This window comes from Lutzomyia longipalpis, chromosome 4, assembly GCF_024334085.1.
Source record: "Lutzomyia longipalpis isolate SR_M1_2022 chromosome 4, ASM2433408v1".
NCBI lineage: Eukaryota > Metazoa > Arthropoda > Insecta > Diptera > Psychodidae > Lutzomyia > Lutzomyia longipalpis.
The window spans coordinates 4,122,586-4,140,714 of record NC_074710.1 but is presented as its reverse complement, the minus strand read 5'-3'; the positions used below and the strand labels follow the sequence as shown (position 1 = coordinate 4,140,714).

The 18,129-nt window shown below is 34.2% G+C and overlaps 1 protein-coding gene across 1 annotated transcript in view; it reads right to left on the bottom strand.

The window, feature by feature from the left end:
- LOC129795444 (uncharacterized) overlaps window positions 1-18,129 on the bottom strand; it is a 112,967-nt gene that overhangs the window by 62,607 nt on the left and 32,231 nt on the right. Inside the window, exon 4 of the mRNA XM_055836722.1 lies at window positions 16,945-17,429. Within this exon, the coding sequence (XP_055692697.1) occupies window positions 16,945-17,429 (485 nt within the window). The remainder of the gene's footprint in view (window positions 1-16,944; window positions 17,430-18,129) is intronic.

The following is an 18,129-nucleotide window of genomic DNA, read 5'->3' as shown; positions in this document are numbered from 1 at the left end:
AAATCTGGAAAGTTAAGTCGGTACCCTTAATAATTTTCTTTCACCTTAAAGCTAAATTAAAAAAAAAACTATTTAAATCATTTCATATATGGAATGGAAATTCCGGAATATCTTTTCAGATTTTTTTTATATTCGTCCTAGGAAATGTCTTATATAATTCCACAAATATTTCCATATCAGTTGAATTATATTTACGCAAGGATACCATTGAAGTAAAATTCAATTCATTTTATGAGATATTTTCGCAAAAATCAATCTCTGCCATCAATGGGTTAACCATGGAGCACTTCCACCTATAATATACCGGGTGGTGTACTAAAAATACACACACCGCGTACCTTGATCGCGATTTCTTTCTCTCCAATGGCACAACCACAACAGACCCCCCTGCATCTACGACCATGTCTACGATTGCCTCAACATCACCGGTTTTGCGGTTTAGAATTAGATGTGGGGAATGGTAAAAGTGCTGGGGATCTCTCTCTTCAAAAATTTATAGACCCCATCTTCTCCTAACAATTGCGCTCTTTTCTTTACCTTCATTTCGTGAATTTTATTCACAACTTCTTGCGCACACACCCGGTGTGTAGAAAAAAAAACGAGACAATTCGCTAAAATGGACTACAAATGTTGTGGCGTGAAAAAAGGCATGGAGTGTGTTGTATACACTACATTATATTATATTGAAATTAAAAGAAAAGTCATGACAGTTCTTGTGCAATGCAATGAGGACAACAGAAATCACCGTGTTCATTGTGTGTGATCAGTTGCTGGACAAACGCCCAAGCTTATAAAAGGAAAATTGTGTTGGGGAAAAAGAAGGCAGCAAGGACACGCGTGCACTCTGAGAAATTATCAACTAAAAATATTTAAACACCAAAAGTACTAAAGTCAAGCTTGAAAAAATAGATACTAAATTATAACCTAGAAGAACTAAATTCGAGTATTAAAAAATACTAAATTGAACCCTGAAAAGTACTAAATTATAGCCAAAACAGTAGCAAAATCAGTCGAAAAGGTACTAAATTTAACTTGAAAAAGAAATAAATTCGAGTATTAAGAAGTACTAAATTAATCCCTGAAAAGTACTAAATTCAATTCTGATATGTACTAAATTGTAGCCGAAGCAGTAGTAAAATTCTAGTGAAAACAGTACTAAATTTAACTCGAAAAAGAACTAAATTCAAGAACTAAAAAGTACTAAACTAAAGTCGAAAAAGTAGGAAAATTCAAGCTGAAAAAGTACTAAATTATCAAAAATATTAAATTTAAGCAAAAAAATAGATTAATCAAATTTTGACAATGCTGGGTGTTTATTTGAATAAACATTTACGAAACTTCGGAAATATTCCAAAGAATTGGGCCTAATTCAGCGACCAAGAAACCCTTGAAATTCGCTTGAAATCTTTAAATTTTAGTACAAAATTCAAAGATTTCAAGGGTTTCTTGGTCGCTGAATTAAGCCCAATATTCGGTTAATAAAATCAAAATATTTCACAAAGATAAATACCCCTTCATTTAAATTACAAACCTAACGACATTTTGCAACGACTAGTGCAAAATTAAAATTTTTATGGTAACACACGTTTAGAGTCTTGAGAGCTTACCGTGTTGTTAATTCTTTTCTTTTTTTTCCATTAAGTCTTATATTTCACCGATCTTAGTGGATATTTTGGTAAATTGGTAAATAAGCCTTATAATAAGTTCTAAGAGGATTTTCTTCTTAAGCGAGTTCTTAAGCATCTAAAATGTCTTTTAGCTGTGTTTCTTTCAGACACAGCTTTTGTGTACCGAGCAAAATCGAAAGTCGTCAGATCGGGCTCAAACTTGGTATGAGCACGAATTAGGGTCCCCACATTCCAAAAAACGTATGCGCCAAAAATAAGTTTTTTTCCGGCCGGCCGTCCGGCCGTCCGTAGTATAACGCTAAATTGCGAGAGAACGGTGATAGATAGAGACTTGCGGTAAACGGCAAAGTTTAAATATCGACTGGAAGACATCCGATTATGATGTCAAATTTTACCCCCCACCCCCCCGTCCTCCATTTTGAATAACCTCAAAATTTTGTTTTCGCTATATCTCAGCCGCTATTATAGCTAGAGGGCTGAAATTTTTATATGTTGTAGGGGCCATCAAGAGCTTTCGAACGATACCTCATTTTCGAAAATCGGTCAAGCCGTTTAGTCAATATGGCCGCCACAATTTTTCATCGAAAATCGACCATAACTCGAAAACGGCTTGACCGATTTTGATCAACCCGGGGTCAAATGAAAGATCTCAACAAACCCTACAACTCTCTAGAATATCTGAAGTTTCAAAAGTGACCGCAAGAGGGCCAAAAATCAAAAACAAAATTTTCGATGAGTTTTCGATGAATATCTCGAAAACACCATTATCGATTTGCTTCATTTTTTGATATGTTATAGCTGACCATATTATCTAGCTCCATGCCAAAAATGAAGAAAATCTATGTCGCCGTTCTCGAGATATAGCCTTCCAAAGTTGGCATGTCATATCTCGGGTTCTACCAGTCCGATTTCGATCAACTCAAGCGCAAATGAAAGGTTTCGTGAAGCCCTACAAATGTCTAGAACATTGCAAGTTCGAGAAAAGACCGCGAGAGGCGCTAAAGTCAAAATCAAAATTTTCGAAAATTTCGAACTCGAATAATTCGAATATGCTATTATCGATTCACTTCATATTTTAATATGTTATAGTTGAGGTTAAGACCTTTCCATCGATAGCTCAAACTCGAAAATCTATGGAGCCGTTCCCGAGATATGGCGTTTTGAAGATTTCTTGGGGGATGACTTTTCAACTTTTCCCGACTTTGCGCGTATTTAAATGAATTTGCGTTCTAGATTGCTCTCACAAAATTGGTACACTGAAAGAAACACAGCTCTCGTAAGCTTGGTCAGCTTACCCGTACATTTCTTCTTAAGCGAGTTCTTAAGCATCTAAAATGTCTTTTTATTATGTGACGCACAGCACAAGATCACGAAGAAAGATCACCATTTTGTCGCCATTTTGCTGCTAATGTTTTTCATAAATTGATCTTTTGACGATTTTTTCATCTTTTGCAGTTCTTCTAGCTTTTAGGCATTGACTTTCTCTGAGTGCACATTGTAGGTATAGAGATCATCCGCATAAGATCAACCATGGGTGTGAAGGGGAAAAGAACTGCGATCGTGAGCAAGTAAGAAATGAGGCAAAAATGGGGTACAAAAGGTAAATTGTAACACCGAAAAGAGAAATACTACAATCAGAAACAAACGCCCTTGATCATCTTGCTTGGGACAATTGGTGTATAGTGCAGTGGTGGAGGGGTTAAAAGAAGAAGAAAAAAATAAAGAAAAAGGTGGACGCGATCGCGAAGAGAAAGAGATCGCTTCTGGCTGATCATTTGCGCGCAAAAATGGTTAAAGTAAGAAAAAAAGCTCAAAGAAGGGATATTTTTAGTTTATACAATATTAAGAATTTTTCTTCTGTGGCAAAGTTGGTTTTCTTGTGTGCTTTTGCAGATGGTTGGTAACCCCGTGGCACTACAATTCGAGAACTGTGGCAGCGTGTTTCTCCGTCGATGGGGTATTGGAAGTTTTTTTTAAAGGTTCGCAATCAGTGTTTGGTGATCTCGCCAAGAGTCTGCGCGCCAACAGAACGACTTGTAAGGTTACATTTGGTGTTACCAACGGCCAATGGACACTCTTGCATATTTTTCTCCTCTATGAAGACGCCATGGAGGAGATTCTATCCAAACTACACAAATATAATGTATAAATAGTATAGAAAATCCTCGCTTTTCTTATCTCTCCGCACTCTCTCATTCTCTCTCACTCTAGCCCTCTGTATAGACCTCCTCCTGCCACATGCCATGCAGTCGTCTTGCACTTGGACTAACAGGGGGTACAGCGGGGGTATGCAATAGCAAAACACAAAATATTACTTATATTGAATAATATAAGCAAACGTGCACTAAAGCGCGATCGCGCAACTTGAGTGCGGACTTGAGAGATCATTGTGCGCTTCATTGGATGACTTTTTGATCTTGCTTTGCTTTTAATTCCACCACACAACGAAGAAGTGGATGAAGGAGGATGAAAAGAAAGAAGCTTTGGTACCAACTAATCTCACGAGGACGCATCTCTTTTTTTTTTTCCCTACCTCCTTGTGTTTCCCATCTTCCGTGCACAAGAGAGACTCTTCTATTCTCCGAAAGGGGTGGGAGGGTGCGAGGTGCTATGCAAGCGCGATGCTATGTATGGTACTCCATGATCATGGACGATGACGACACAATGTAGAGAATCAACAATTCAGAAGCAAATAGCATGCAATGGTTGATTTTTTTCCACCATTGCAAGCGCAAAGAGAAAGAACAAAAAGCTCCAACTCATACGATTCCTTTTGTTACACACGGGTACTTAAATCACCATCGTCGTGCAAAAGGTACACAAAAGCTAATTTCAAAGATTCAGAGACAAAAGTCTGAGAAAAATTGCATGTTTAAAACTTTCTTTAATTAACTTTTATTAAGAAATTATCAAGAAATTTATGAAAAAAAACGTCAAGCTTTAGAAAAGAATTACAACACGTTATGAAAGAAACTTCAAAAATGCTAAACCTTCAGATGTTTTGGTGAATATTCTCCAAACGTTAAAGTATAAATGTCAGCGTTTGGAAAGAAGTTTGAAGCAAATAAACACTAAGTAATTTAGGAACATTGAAGGTTAGAAAAAAACCACAGTCTATTAAAAAGTACGTTAAACTTGGAATAAGAAACACAAAACGTTGGAATAATTGTCTAACGTTAAAAACAGCAGTTGTAGAGAAAAAAAGTTAAATATTTTATGGTCATCAAACTGTCGAAAAAACGTCAAACACTTAGAAGAAAATTAAATAAATTTTGGAAATAACGTTAGAACAAAAAAGATGATCATTTAAAAATGAAACGTCAATCTCCTTTAAAGGAAATCTACAACGTGAAAGTTTCGTAAAGAAACGGTAAATTCTAGAAATGTAAGACGTTGGAAAACAAATGTCAAAGTTTGAAAATAGTAAAAAAAAAAACATTTGAAAAGAAAAATCAAACGTTAGAATTGTACAACAATTTAAACGTAAAACGTTTCTGTTAGAAAAAATAGAATGTTAAACGTTAAAATATAAACGTCAAAAATAAAGAAACGTCAAAATTTTAAAAATAGAAGAGGAAAAACGTAAGAAATCATTTAACGTCTTAGAAACTTCAAAGGAAAAGAAACGGAGAACTCTAGAAAACGTCAAACGTTAAAAAAGAATCAACCATATTTTTAGGAACAATAAACGTTCGAAAAACGCAAACTCCAAAAAAAGAAACGAAAAAATCTAGAAAAGAAAAGAGTAAAAACGGAAACATGAAAGTTTGAAAAAATAACAAAAATCGTAAGAAAAGATACGTCAAACTCTAAAAATATTTATTTAATTTGCATTTTAAAGTAAGAATAAACGTCAAACGCCTAAAAAGAAAATGTAAAGCGTTGAAATAAACGTCAAAAGTCTTAGAGAAAAATAACGTGAAAATGTAATAAAGAAACTCCTAACCCTAGAAATGTAAAACGTTGGAAAACAAATGTCAAAGTTTGAAAAAAAATAACAAAACATTAATAAACGAAGTGACAACCTTTAATAAATTAGAATAAACCATAAAAGATTCTGTAAGACCAGCAACGTCAAAGTTTGAAAAGAAACAAAAAGAACGTTTGAAAAGAAAAAATCAAACGTTAGAATTGTTTGAATTGTCAACAATTAGGAGCAGTGGCCTAAATTTCACTTGAGTAAATGATAAAATTTAATTATATTTTAATACTTTTATTACAAGTCTCAAATAAGTATTGAATTATCGCAAAGTATTCGTTTTTATGACGCCACCCAGATGGCAAAAGAGAGCAAAGCTTACGCAATGATGTGCGTGGAGCATTTCAGAAAGTTTCGCACAGAATTTTTAGCTTTGGCGCATGATGGAATCCAATTCCCATGTAGATATTGATGGACAGTAATTTTTGACACACGGGTAACTCCGCACAGAGTGAGGTGTTTGCCTTAAGCGGGGTGATTTTTTTTTGCTCACCTTGCACGTTGTCATCTAACGTTTTCACTCCCATACTGATTGTTGTGTAATTAATAATATATGGTTGAATTCTTTGTCGTCTTTGTCCGTCTTTTCTCACACTTTCTTGCTCTTTTTTTCCCTCTTTCCTCGCGTCTTTAGCACAAACCTCGACATTTTATGCTTTATATTATGTACAAGAGTGTGTGGTTGATTTTTATTGGCAATACTGAGGTTGATGTGTCAGTGATCTCTTCTTCAAGCAATGGTGATCTTGTTTAGGTCTTAGCTACGCGATCTCTGTCTATGACTTGGGCATTTCATATAATACTCTTGCAACTCTTTAATAAAATGTGAAATCTTTTGTGCTTTACGTACGAAAGGAGTTTAGAAATTGACAATTTTCTCCTATCAATTGTCACTTTCAATTTTATCATAATTTTCACCATTTAGCACGCGGGGGAGATTCATTAAATGCAATCCCGATGCGATCATTCACGTGGATAATACCTCTTGAGCACCGCAAAGAAATGGTCGGTGTGTGGTTGGAAGATGGTGGTATAAGAAGAAGAAGGAAAGACGAGGAAAAGATGGAGGTAAAGTAAAGAAAAGAAAAAAGTGAGCACAAGAGAATCAAACCACAAGTGAAAAGTGTCCAAGAAGAATCATTTTTCAATTAGGTAACGACCTCAGATTACAGTTATATCGCGATCCTCAACCACTGATCTTCACTTGAGATCAAATGTGGAAGTTAATGAATATTTAAAGCAATCGTCGATCGACGGCATAGCCCGAGATGATTGCGAAAGTGTCTGAAGTATTTAATAAATTCTCAAGTTTTATCCATTCTCAAATTACTTATTAAGGGAGTAATAATGGAAATTACTGCTACTTCTATCACTATTATTAGGCTTTTCTTCTTTTACATGATTTACCTTCATATATACATATAGTATACAAGATTCTCTCCTCACAAGAGCCATTGTGTTGGTTTGGATTACACCAAGCAAAAGGAGATGTCATTAGAAGGAACGTGAAATTGGTAGCTTTGGTTGAACATGAATTACGTGCATTGGGTTACATCAGACATTATGGGCGCCAGATGAATCTCTTTTTTTAATCTTTAATCTGCATGATTTAAGTTCATTTTGCTAGTTAAGGCTTAACTCACCAAGGATTATTAAACTTTACAAGTTCGTTCTTCTCTATTTTTTTTTAAATTTCTTTTCATATATACCGGACGTTTTATTTCTAGCCTTGTCAAAAAAAAAGCCCTTGCGTTGTACATTCTGAAAGCCCACTGCTGCTTTGTTTTTTTACAGAAACCATAACAAACATAATTTTCAATACAAAAAATGCAAATAAAATAAGATTAAAAAACTCAGTTTTCTTTAGACTGTTGAGAAATTATAAACCCTTACGTTTTCGTACTTCGAAAGTCCTAAACTATTTCGGCAAAATAAATATCAAATTTTTTTAATGTATGATAAAATGAACTTCAGGAATGAATAAGAAATTTTAATTACCTCAGAGATCTAACGTTAGGAAAGTAAGATTTCTGATTTATAAACAAAAATTACATGTTTTAACGTCAGGGACGTTCCCAAGAAGAATATTTACGTGTTTAAACACACAAAAAGTTCGGAAAATTTCCATTTTTTTCATCTCTTGGGGTCAAAATAAATTATTTCTAAGCTGAAATCATTACATGATCATTTTCAAATCACTGAAAATATTAAGAGTTAGGAATCCACGACTAACGTTAGAAAAAAAAATATTAAGCTTAAGTAACTTCAAAGAATACTAGATCAGACGCTCAAGACAAATGTTAAAAGATAGAAAAAATTTAAGGTTAGAAAAGAACTGTCAAACATTAGAAAAAAGTCTTTAAAAACTAAAAACTAGAAACTTTGAAGATTAAAAAATAAATTTCAAACGTTAGAAAGAAACGTCAAATGTTGAAAAAGAAAGTATTGGTTTGATCATTATTTTATTCGCTTTTCTAACTTTCTTTTTTTTCTAAAGGGATTGACCGACAGAAAACCAAAATTAAACTGAATTTAATGTAATTTTGTTAGGTTAGAAATCCAAAAAAATATTGGACAAACAAATATTTAAGGCTGACCTAGAGATCTGACGTAAGAAGACTCAGGGAGTATAAATTAAAAAGATGTTCTACTTCTTCTAGAAATAAAAGAAATTCTAACCTAGAAATTATTTTCTAACTTTAATGCTTAACTTGTTTACCACGTGGATCAAAAATTCTTTTATTAAAGATATGAAAATCTTTCAAAAATTTCATTAACATCCAAACAATATGTTTTAAGACTTATCCCACATTTACCGGCGCTCGAGACTTATGCAAGAGAAATCATGTATTGAAGAGAAGATCACAACCTTGTTACCTCACGGATTGCTTTGTGTGAATTAATTGAAAATAATTAAATGAACATCTAACCTCTAACCTCAAAAATCTTTTTTTTTATTTTTTTCAATAAATAGTAATAAATTTTCCAATGTGGTTTTGGGGCATGGAATATTATGTGCGGGTCCCTATCCAATCAAAACAATCAAGGCACACGCCTGTTGGTGATCTATCGTACCATTTTCACCTTCGACAATCCAACTATCAAGGTCACCGTGAAGGTCAATGGTGGATCAACGTGAATTTATTGCACCTCCAAGCCCTCGCGAAGACATCAACGCTCTAGCGAGCCAAAAGACACAAAATCAGCGAAATGAAGAAACAAATTATGGGAGAATACATAAAAAAATTTCCCAGGAAATCTGAAAAATTTCCACGCGCTCTTTTAGAGTAAAATAAACTAAAAAAGATAAAGAAAAGAATTCAAACAAAGCAGCATGACCCTTCGCAAAGAATTCATCAAAATGCGATTATGGCCAATGAAATGAAAAAATATTTAAAAATAAAAATTAATCAAAGAGGAGTTCGAAAGTATATTGACATTTCTACATGCCAGGAACGAACTCTTTCAAGGATGATCTCATCAAGCAAAAAAAAGCATAAGAGTTTCGCGAAAAAAAAACACGCTTAATCCAGTCAATATTTTGAGAGATGGAACCCAAAAGCCAATCAATGACTATATGGAGGAAGGGGCGAGAAAAAGATTATTGAAAATGAATAAAACAGCGGTGAGTGTTTTGCGATCATAAGCAAAACAGTGCGGACGAGGTTCGTTGAATTTTTATAGATATTTCTTTGGTAATCAATCAGTTTAAATATTTTTATTTGGTCAGTGAAATATTTTATTCTTTATCTGTTTTATTTTGTCAGCAGTTTTATTAATTCTGTTTAAAAATATTTTTTTGATGTCAGCAAATCGTTTTTTAGATTGTCAGCAGAACGTTTTTCAGTGAGTAAAGAGTTTTATTTTGTAAGCAAGTATTATATTTTATCAGCAAACGATTTAATTTTATCAGCAAAGGATTTCACATTCTCAGCAAATATTTTCATATTGTCAGCAATTAAATATTATGTCAATTAATAATTCACTTAACCAGTATTACGATGTTTTCTGTTCGGAAAGTATTCTGCAAAGACTTTTCTTGTTCCAAAAAAAATTCAATTTTGTCAGCAAATACATTATTTTCATCTGATTCGCCAGAAAATCTTTTATTAATTAAGTTAAAATTTCTTTTAATGTTATTAAAAACATTTTATTTGTAGTAGAAAATTTTATTCTGTTGCAAAAACCTTATATATTCTTTCAACAAAGACTTTTATTCTGTCAGCAAATACTTTGTCTGTTAAAAAAGGACTTCTAAACTGCTTGCAAAGACTTCAATTTAATAAGTAAAGAATTCTACTTTGTCAGCAAAATTATGTATTCTGTCAGCAGAAACTTTTATTCGGTCAACAGAAACAAATATGTCTATGTTAACAACAAAACATATTCTATTCCCGCAGAAAAGCCTTCTATTTTGTCAGCAAAGACTTTAATTTTGTTAGCAGATAATCCTAATTTGTGAGCAAAAACTTTTATTCTTTCAGCAAAGACTACAAATTTGTCAGCAAAGAATCCTACTTTGTTAGCAAAAAAAATCTATTCTGTCAGCAAAATTTTTAATTTTTTCAGCAAATAGTCCAACTTTGTCAGCAAAAAAAATATTTTGTCAGCAAAAGTATTCTAGGGTTCAGCAAAACTTCGCGATCTTCATGTTTTAAATTCAAATAAATAAATTATCCAAAAAATAATTTAACAACCGAAAAATACTCATTTTAAACTAATAGAAAAATTCAACGTAGCTTGTGCGCACTTTGTACAATCACGCTGGAATGTTTGTGTTTCTAGCAGGCATACCATTAAAATAAATTTATCTCCTTCCTAAAGAGCGAAGAATTATTTTTCCAGCGCACGAATTGAAACAACAAATTAATAATTGATGTGAAAAAGCCCCTCTTGATTGATATTCGGATATAAATTACATATCAATAGTCAAGTACCTATACCCACTTGAGATCACTATGGTTCTATTACGGTGAGGTGCTATATAGAGATCTCTCTTCGTTGCCTTTTTAACCCTTTGGTAGGTAGACAAAAAAAATTAGAGAAGAGTCTTAATACTCAAAAAAATATATCGCGCAGCAGAAACCGCGCTGAGTTTGAAATTTCTTCTGCGTTTTTTTTTTTTTCAATCACACAGAATCTTCCGTTTTTCCCCCTCATGTACCGCGTGCGCAATATTTCATCCAATTCTAAGCTATTGATCATGATTCGTTGTCTTTTCCTGTCAGTTCTTTCCGCTTAATATTTTTTTCGTTCTCGTCTTAATGCTCCCATCTCTCCATAGTTTTTGAATATAATATCTTTTATTAATCTTTTATTGCCTTCTGCCGTCTTCAGCTAATTTATGCATCATGGATGGTTTTTTTTTCTTACATCCATGTCGAAACGGTCTTTCCCGAAACTTCTCTTCAGCACATTTTGCAAAAGGCAAATGGGTGATGATGAGAAGGAGGAGACACACGCGAAGATGGAAGGAAAAAAAAAAGTCATCAAAATTCGCTAGATCTGTTGGTGTTGCGCAGTGGATGCAAGATGGACAATAATATGGATCTCTTCCCTTTCTTACAATAATTTCTTCTTTCATTCTCTCTCTTCGAGACCTTGCCAAACAGTCTTATGGGTGATCGTCATCGTGGTTTTTTGCTTGTTTCCTCCTTTTCTGTCTTCTAATTAGACACATTTTCACAGAGCATTAACCCGATCGCTGGGTGATTTTTTTTCTTCCTCCTCCTTTTTACCTTCTTTTTTTTTGTTGTTTTCTTTCTCCACGATCTTTCCAAGTGTAATTTGCGCCATCATCGATTCTCCACTGACTTGTCTCTTGTGGATCGCTCAGCATAGCATGGAAGTGATCAATGAAATTGGACAGGAGGGAAATTGAACATGGTATGAGTGGTATGAGGAAAAGAACTAATTCAGATCGTTCGCGGAGCATGATCATGCAGAGTGACAGGCACACAAGCCCGCGCACTAAACTCTCCACAAAATAACTTGGGCTAAATATCCCCCCATGATCCACTCTGATTGCTCAACTTTCCTCCATATAAGAGATCATCGCGCAAGCTTTCAGTACCGTGCCAGAAGCGATCTTCGCATGATCCTCGATCATTTTCAAATCAACAATCTCCCGAACCTGAGAATGTGGCGCGTACACAACAATCCGCAAGACACATTGTAATGTAGAACAAAAAAAACCCGACAACAACAGAAGATCTTACCTAATTAAGCGTGATCGACAATTTGAGAACCCCCCTCCCGTTGCAAGTCAACATACATGAAAATGAGGATTACCCGCGGTAAAAAAAAAGCAAAAGCATTGCCGATGTAATTCAATCCATACCTCATCGCTTTGGGATCATCATTCCACAGTGGAAGTTGAATGATTTTTGAGTCAATTTGACCTCATGATCACATTTCTTCGCGATCATCGCATCGCTAATATCAATTGACTCAACCGCCACCGTTGCACATCGTTAATTGCAAACTTTTTTTTTTCAAACCGCATCAAAGCTCCAATACTTCTTCGTCAGCATTCTTTCGCGAGCTCAAGCACATGGCATCTACCACCTCTAACTCTCTTAAATCCATTTGCTGTTCCATTTGTGAACAGTGTGCCACATGAAAATTCCCAGCCGGATTTTGCAACGAAGAACTTGATTTTAACTAAAGTTCCGGCTGGGATCTTCTGGACAGTCAGAATTAAAAAAAGGCCGATTTCTGTGTCTTTAATTCCAATTAACCCTTTCACTTTCTACGAAATTAAAAAAAAAAAACAGAAAAGTAAACGTCACAGTTAGAAAAACTTCAAATTTAAGAAAAGAGGCGTCTGACATTAAAACGAGCATTAAAATAGTAAAGAAAAACGTTTAACGTTAGATGTTAAACGACAAACGTTTTAAAAGAATGGTCAAACATTAAAACGTTAGAAAAGAAACATCAAAACTAAAACAAGTCAAATAAAATAAATCAAAGACTGGAAGAGAAACGTCAAAAGTCAGAAAAATTACAGTATCTGTTTGAAAAGAAACGCCAAGCATTAGAAATAAGGATAAATATATTTTTTTAAATCTGAAACGTTTTAAAAGAAACGTCAAAGTTTAAATATAAAAGATGGGAAAATCGAATGACTGGAAAAACGTCAGATGTTAAAAAAAAGACACATTAAAATTATAAGACGTCTCATATCATAAAACGAAAATTTCAAAAACAAGAAACGTCAAACGATAATGGGAAAAATCAAAGGTAGGAAAAGAAACGTCAAAAGTCAGAAAATTTACAGTTTTCATTTTAAAGTGTCAGACGTTAGAACAAAATCTATATGTTTAACCCTTTAAGGTTTTTTGGGTCATACGCTGACCCAAACGTGAAACATTTTATTTTTTCAATTACTTATGAATGTAATTGTTTTTCCATGTTACAAATGCATCAAATTCACGCATAGGAGGTCAAAGAAGACGTTCTGAGAGAGAAAAGTCCTCTAAAAAAATTCATAGAATAAAAATCGCGATAAAAGAGCGCATGTTTCAATGTTTTTATGTTTCACGTTGGACGTTAAAGGGTTAAGAAAAAAACGTCAAACATTCGAAAAGAAACATCAAAATTAAACGAAAAATCGTTAAACATTCGAAGAGAGAAATGCCAACTCTTTAAAAATAAAAAAGGGAAAAACGTTAAAATTTTGACACTTTACGGCTTCTTCTTCTATTTTTCAAAATTGTCTGAGCTCGACGTGACATTTTTAGGTTCTTTTTTGGTTGATAAATATGGTTTAATAAAAAATTAACTACACCCAGAGAAATTATGACCAAATATCGTAGTGAAACTGTCAATTTTCGTGAGTGGGCCACTTGCATTCGTTAATGACGAGTATTTCCTATATTGTTTACATTAGACAGTGCGACTCAAACTGAGGTTATGTGCGAATATTTCACTCACATTCGACTAATACAAATAATTTTTCTGTGTGTAGTATAAAAATTAATTAGAAAATATTCTACTGATTAATATTTATTTCCATGCCCGAGAATTTTCAAAAATTTGAAAAAGAATTAAGAATTTTAATGTCTTTCCATTTTTACACAAATAGAAGATTTTTTACCATATTAAGAAAAGCAGTTACTACAGTTGGTAAGAGCGCATTTATCGCTTGCCAAAGCCGTGGTTCAAATCCCACCCAGAACTTTTTTCTAAAAGTTTTTGATGATTAAAATTTTTTCCTGATCTTTTTAAGAGAAAAAGCTTTTAACTTGTATGACCCTCAAAAACTGAGAAGCACAGGACTCCAAGCAGTGTACACTGAAAGAAACGATGGCAATTCTAACCCAATGGGTTTGAGATGAGCAAACACACAAGAGTGCCGCTCCACAATCCAATAAATTATCATTTACCGCCACTTAAGTGAAAGATCATGGGGTGCCGGGTGAAAGGGGATCCTAGGGGGGGTTGGGGAGACACCATTACACACATGGGGGACATTGAATGTTTGTCGTTCTAAATCACACCACACATATCGATACGATACGATTATGACAATACACCGTATACTTGCGCGACATGCCACGGAGTGCCGGAAGAAGGTAAAATCCAAGAAATGCTGAAAGATTCCTCTTTTGTGTGCTAAATGCTCTCTCTCTCTATGTATTGTACATAGATATTTATGTATGTAGGTATATACCTACCCTATAGCTATTAATAAATTAAATACCAAACGTAATACGCGAGTTTTTTTCTCTATTAAATCATGCCTCATAGGTTGATTTTTTTCTCACACATGATGGGATTCTAGAGGAGACATTTAGCACAAAAGAAGAGCGACAATGTTGCGAAGAGAAATGCCACGGATGGTCGTGAAGATGTGGGGATATTTAAGGAGAAAAACAACTCAGTGATCACATAATGAGCACGTTAATTTCATACACTCACTCAGTGTCTGTGAGAAAAAGTATATATCCATCAATTGGCACCGTAGGGACGCCGCGGCGGACCCGCGCATGGTTGGAAAAAAAAGTGGCAGAGAGTGCGACAAACCGCGAGTTTATGCTGCGCGAACTAGTTATGCCCATCCCGAAGAGGAATGGAATGCTAAATCAAATACCGAACAATGTTGTGCCTATACAGCAACATAACCGTGGCCGTGGAGGTCGAGGACAGTCCCCGATTTTCCAGCATTCCACCCAACATGCCGGCTAAACTTTTTTCTTTAACTTCTTGCAACAATTTCCACCTCAATAGACGTGGAGATCCGACCTAGCACACTTCCTGCGTACTGGCGCAACAATATTGGGATTACAGCATCGCATAAACCAGGTAGTTTGTGTCTCACAAAACACTCACAAAAAGCAATTAGCGACGTCAGCGGAGGCACATATTTCATATGAAAAGTAATTAAATGGTCAATAATTTCATGAGTAAATTGTGTGCTAAAGTGTTTCATGACTCTTTCTCACACTCATACAGCACATGGACGGATAATTGAGACCATTTCAAATGAACTTTTAGTACAAAAAGAAATAATAAAGCCCCTGATGAAGGACTCGGCGTAGAGTCAAAAACTCTATTTGTATGACAATGAAATAAAATAAAATCGAAAGCAATGAAAATCCTTTTTTCTTTCAGAAATAAGTCTGGAAAATTTTTATGATTTTCATGAAGAAGATGTTAACCTTTATAGGCCAGTTATCAATCAGAACTGTCTAAACTAGAAAGTTCTATAATTTCTAGGAAGATATGTTTAAAAAATTCAGAGTCAATTGATCAAAGAATTTATAGGTTAAACTGTTGAACAATTCTAGACTATAAATCCGTTAAAATTCTAAGCTAGAAATCCGTTAAAATTCCAGGCTAGAATTTCGTCAATATTTTAAACTAGAAATTCATCTTTCTGGACTATAAAGTGAATTTCTGAACTAAAACTTCTTCAGAAATCTGATTAGAATTCATCTAAATTCTGGTCCATAAATTAGTTTCCACAGATTAGAAATTAGTCAACATTCTGAAGCAAAATTTATCTTTGTAAACTAGAAATTCTTCGAAGTCCCAGACTAGAAATTCTTCAAAATTCTAACCTCAAAATTTGTTTTTCTCGACTACTAATTCATCAAATTTCTAAGTCAGAAATCCGTCAGAATTCTGGATTACAAGTTCATTAAAATTCTGAACCATAAATTCATAATTTTGGGCTATAAAGTGAATTTCCGAACTAAAAATTCTTTAGAAATCTGACTAGAATTCATCATTCTGGCCCATAAATTCGTCCTCACAGATTAGAAATTAATCAACATTTTGGAGTAGGAATTTGTCTTTCTAAACTAGAAATTCTTCGAAGTCCCAAATTAGAAATACGTCAAAATTCTAACCTAGAAATTCGACTGAATGAATTTGAAATTCATCAAAATTTTAGACTCAAAATTTTGTCTTGTCTGGAAATTCATCACAATTCTTAAATAAAAATTCTCCAAATTTCTAAATCAGAAATTCATTAGAAATGTAGATTTGAAGTTCATTAAAATTCTGGTTCAGAAATTCATTAAAATTATGATCAAGAAATTCATTAGAAATGTAGATTTGAAGTTCAATAAAATTCTGGTTCAGGAATTCATTAAAATTATGATCAAGAAATTCTTTTTTTTTATTAAGTTTCTACATTTCTGAGCTAGAACTCCATTAATATTCTTGACCGGAAATTAATCAAAATTTTAGTTTTGAAATTCATCTTTATGGATTCGTATTTCGTTGAATTTTTAAACAAGATAAATACGTCAAAATTATAGATTAAAAATAAAATTCTGGACTACACTGTTCAGGAATTGTTTTATTAATTCTTCCAGTAATTTCTGGACAATTTTTACGACTCTCTGTAACAAAAACTTGATTTTTTATTTTAATTTTCTTCAAGAACTCTCAGAAAAAACAAGAAGAATTCTTTATTTTACCATTATAAGAATAATTTTTAAAAATGAAATAATATTCAGGATTTCACCAAAACAAGTCATTGAAATTCTCCATTTTTGTCACTTCTTAAAGCAAAAAAAAAAAACACAAAAAATCTTCATAAACATAATAATTTAAGGAATAAAAATCCAAAAATTAACGTGCGCGTACATTTTAGCCCATGAACTGTCCTCCGATTGGAGATTTCAGCAAAATTTCCGCGAGAACGATAAGGAAGAGAGATTCATATTCACATGCAATCTTCCACCCACACACACACGCGGTGTGGTAGGAATCTGAGCGATGGTACACCGCGGAAAATTGAGTGGCAGCTTTTGTGCCAAGTTTTTTTCTGCACAAGAAATGAGGAAGGAACGAAGAAAAAAAAAAAGAAAACTTTCCACGTACCTTGAGTATCTTGCTGGGCAGTTTTGGTCACTTGCTGGGCCTCGGGTGTGCCCTCGTCTGCATTTGTATTCCTGATCTCACTCGCGATACCGCAATCCGCGGTAGAATCCACCACCGTACCACCGCACCCGTGCTCCGTACCGAGAATAATCCTCTCAATCTTGGTCACTTCCATCGCACTATCACCACATGCGGCAACGTCTGACGGCACACTGATCGCACAAGACTCAGATGGTGGCTCCTCACGCATCACTGCCCCGGCTGCGCGTCCCGGAGATGGGGCATCCACAGTTGTCCCCTTATCACTGCCATTCGCCACGTAATCGCGCCGCACGGCATCTGAATCTCTCACCAATGCCTCGGTCACGTTATCGCTTTCGGCTCTACCATCCACTTCTGCGTCCATTTTTTGGCTCACCTCAGTCAATCCCGCCTGGGGCGATGCACTCGAAACTTCCTCACCACCATTGATGACCACCGTGGGTCTGCAAGACAAGACGGGCACAGTGTATGAGGTCATGCCTTCCCAAAAAAAAACCAGTAGGGATTTGTTTTCGCAACAAAATTTTCCCCAAATTGAATTTCTCACCAGACGGTGGGAAGTTAAAATTAAAATTCTTCGTAAACTTTGAATTTATATTCGTTGCATGATTCTCATGTTAACAATGGATTCGTTTTGATTGATAAATTACTCTTTTTTTAAACCTCAAAGACATATAGCGATAAACAAAATTATTTAATATGAATTATTCTACAATTCCCACGATATTATCAAATTTACCAAAATTTACCATTTTTACTTAAAATTATGTTTTAATCTTCTTTTTTATTCTCTGATCAAAAGTGCAAATACTCGCAGTTTTGCTAACAAATCCTAAGAACCATTATAATATAAGAAAGAAACTAATTAAATTTACTATGTAAGAATACCATGATTTACCATTTACTTCTGGTTAAATTACAGCCAAAAATTAGGCAAATTTCCTTAGCAGAATTGAAGAAAAAATTAATGTAAATATTAAAAAGAATTTTAAAAATATGGGTAATACATTTACGGTTATTTAAGAAAAAGTAAATGGTAAATTATGGTAATTGTGTAGATAGTAAATTTTAATCAATTTCTCTGTATAGTTCTTGACATTAGCATTTGCTCAAACAATCTGCTGTGAATTAAAAAAAAACCAA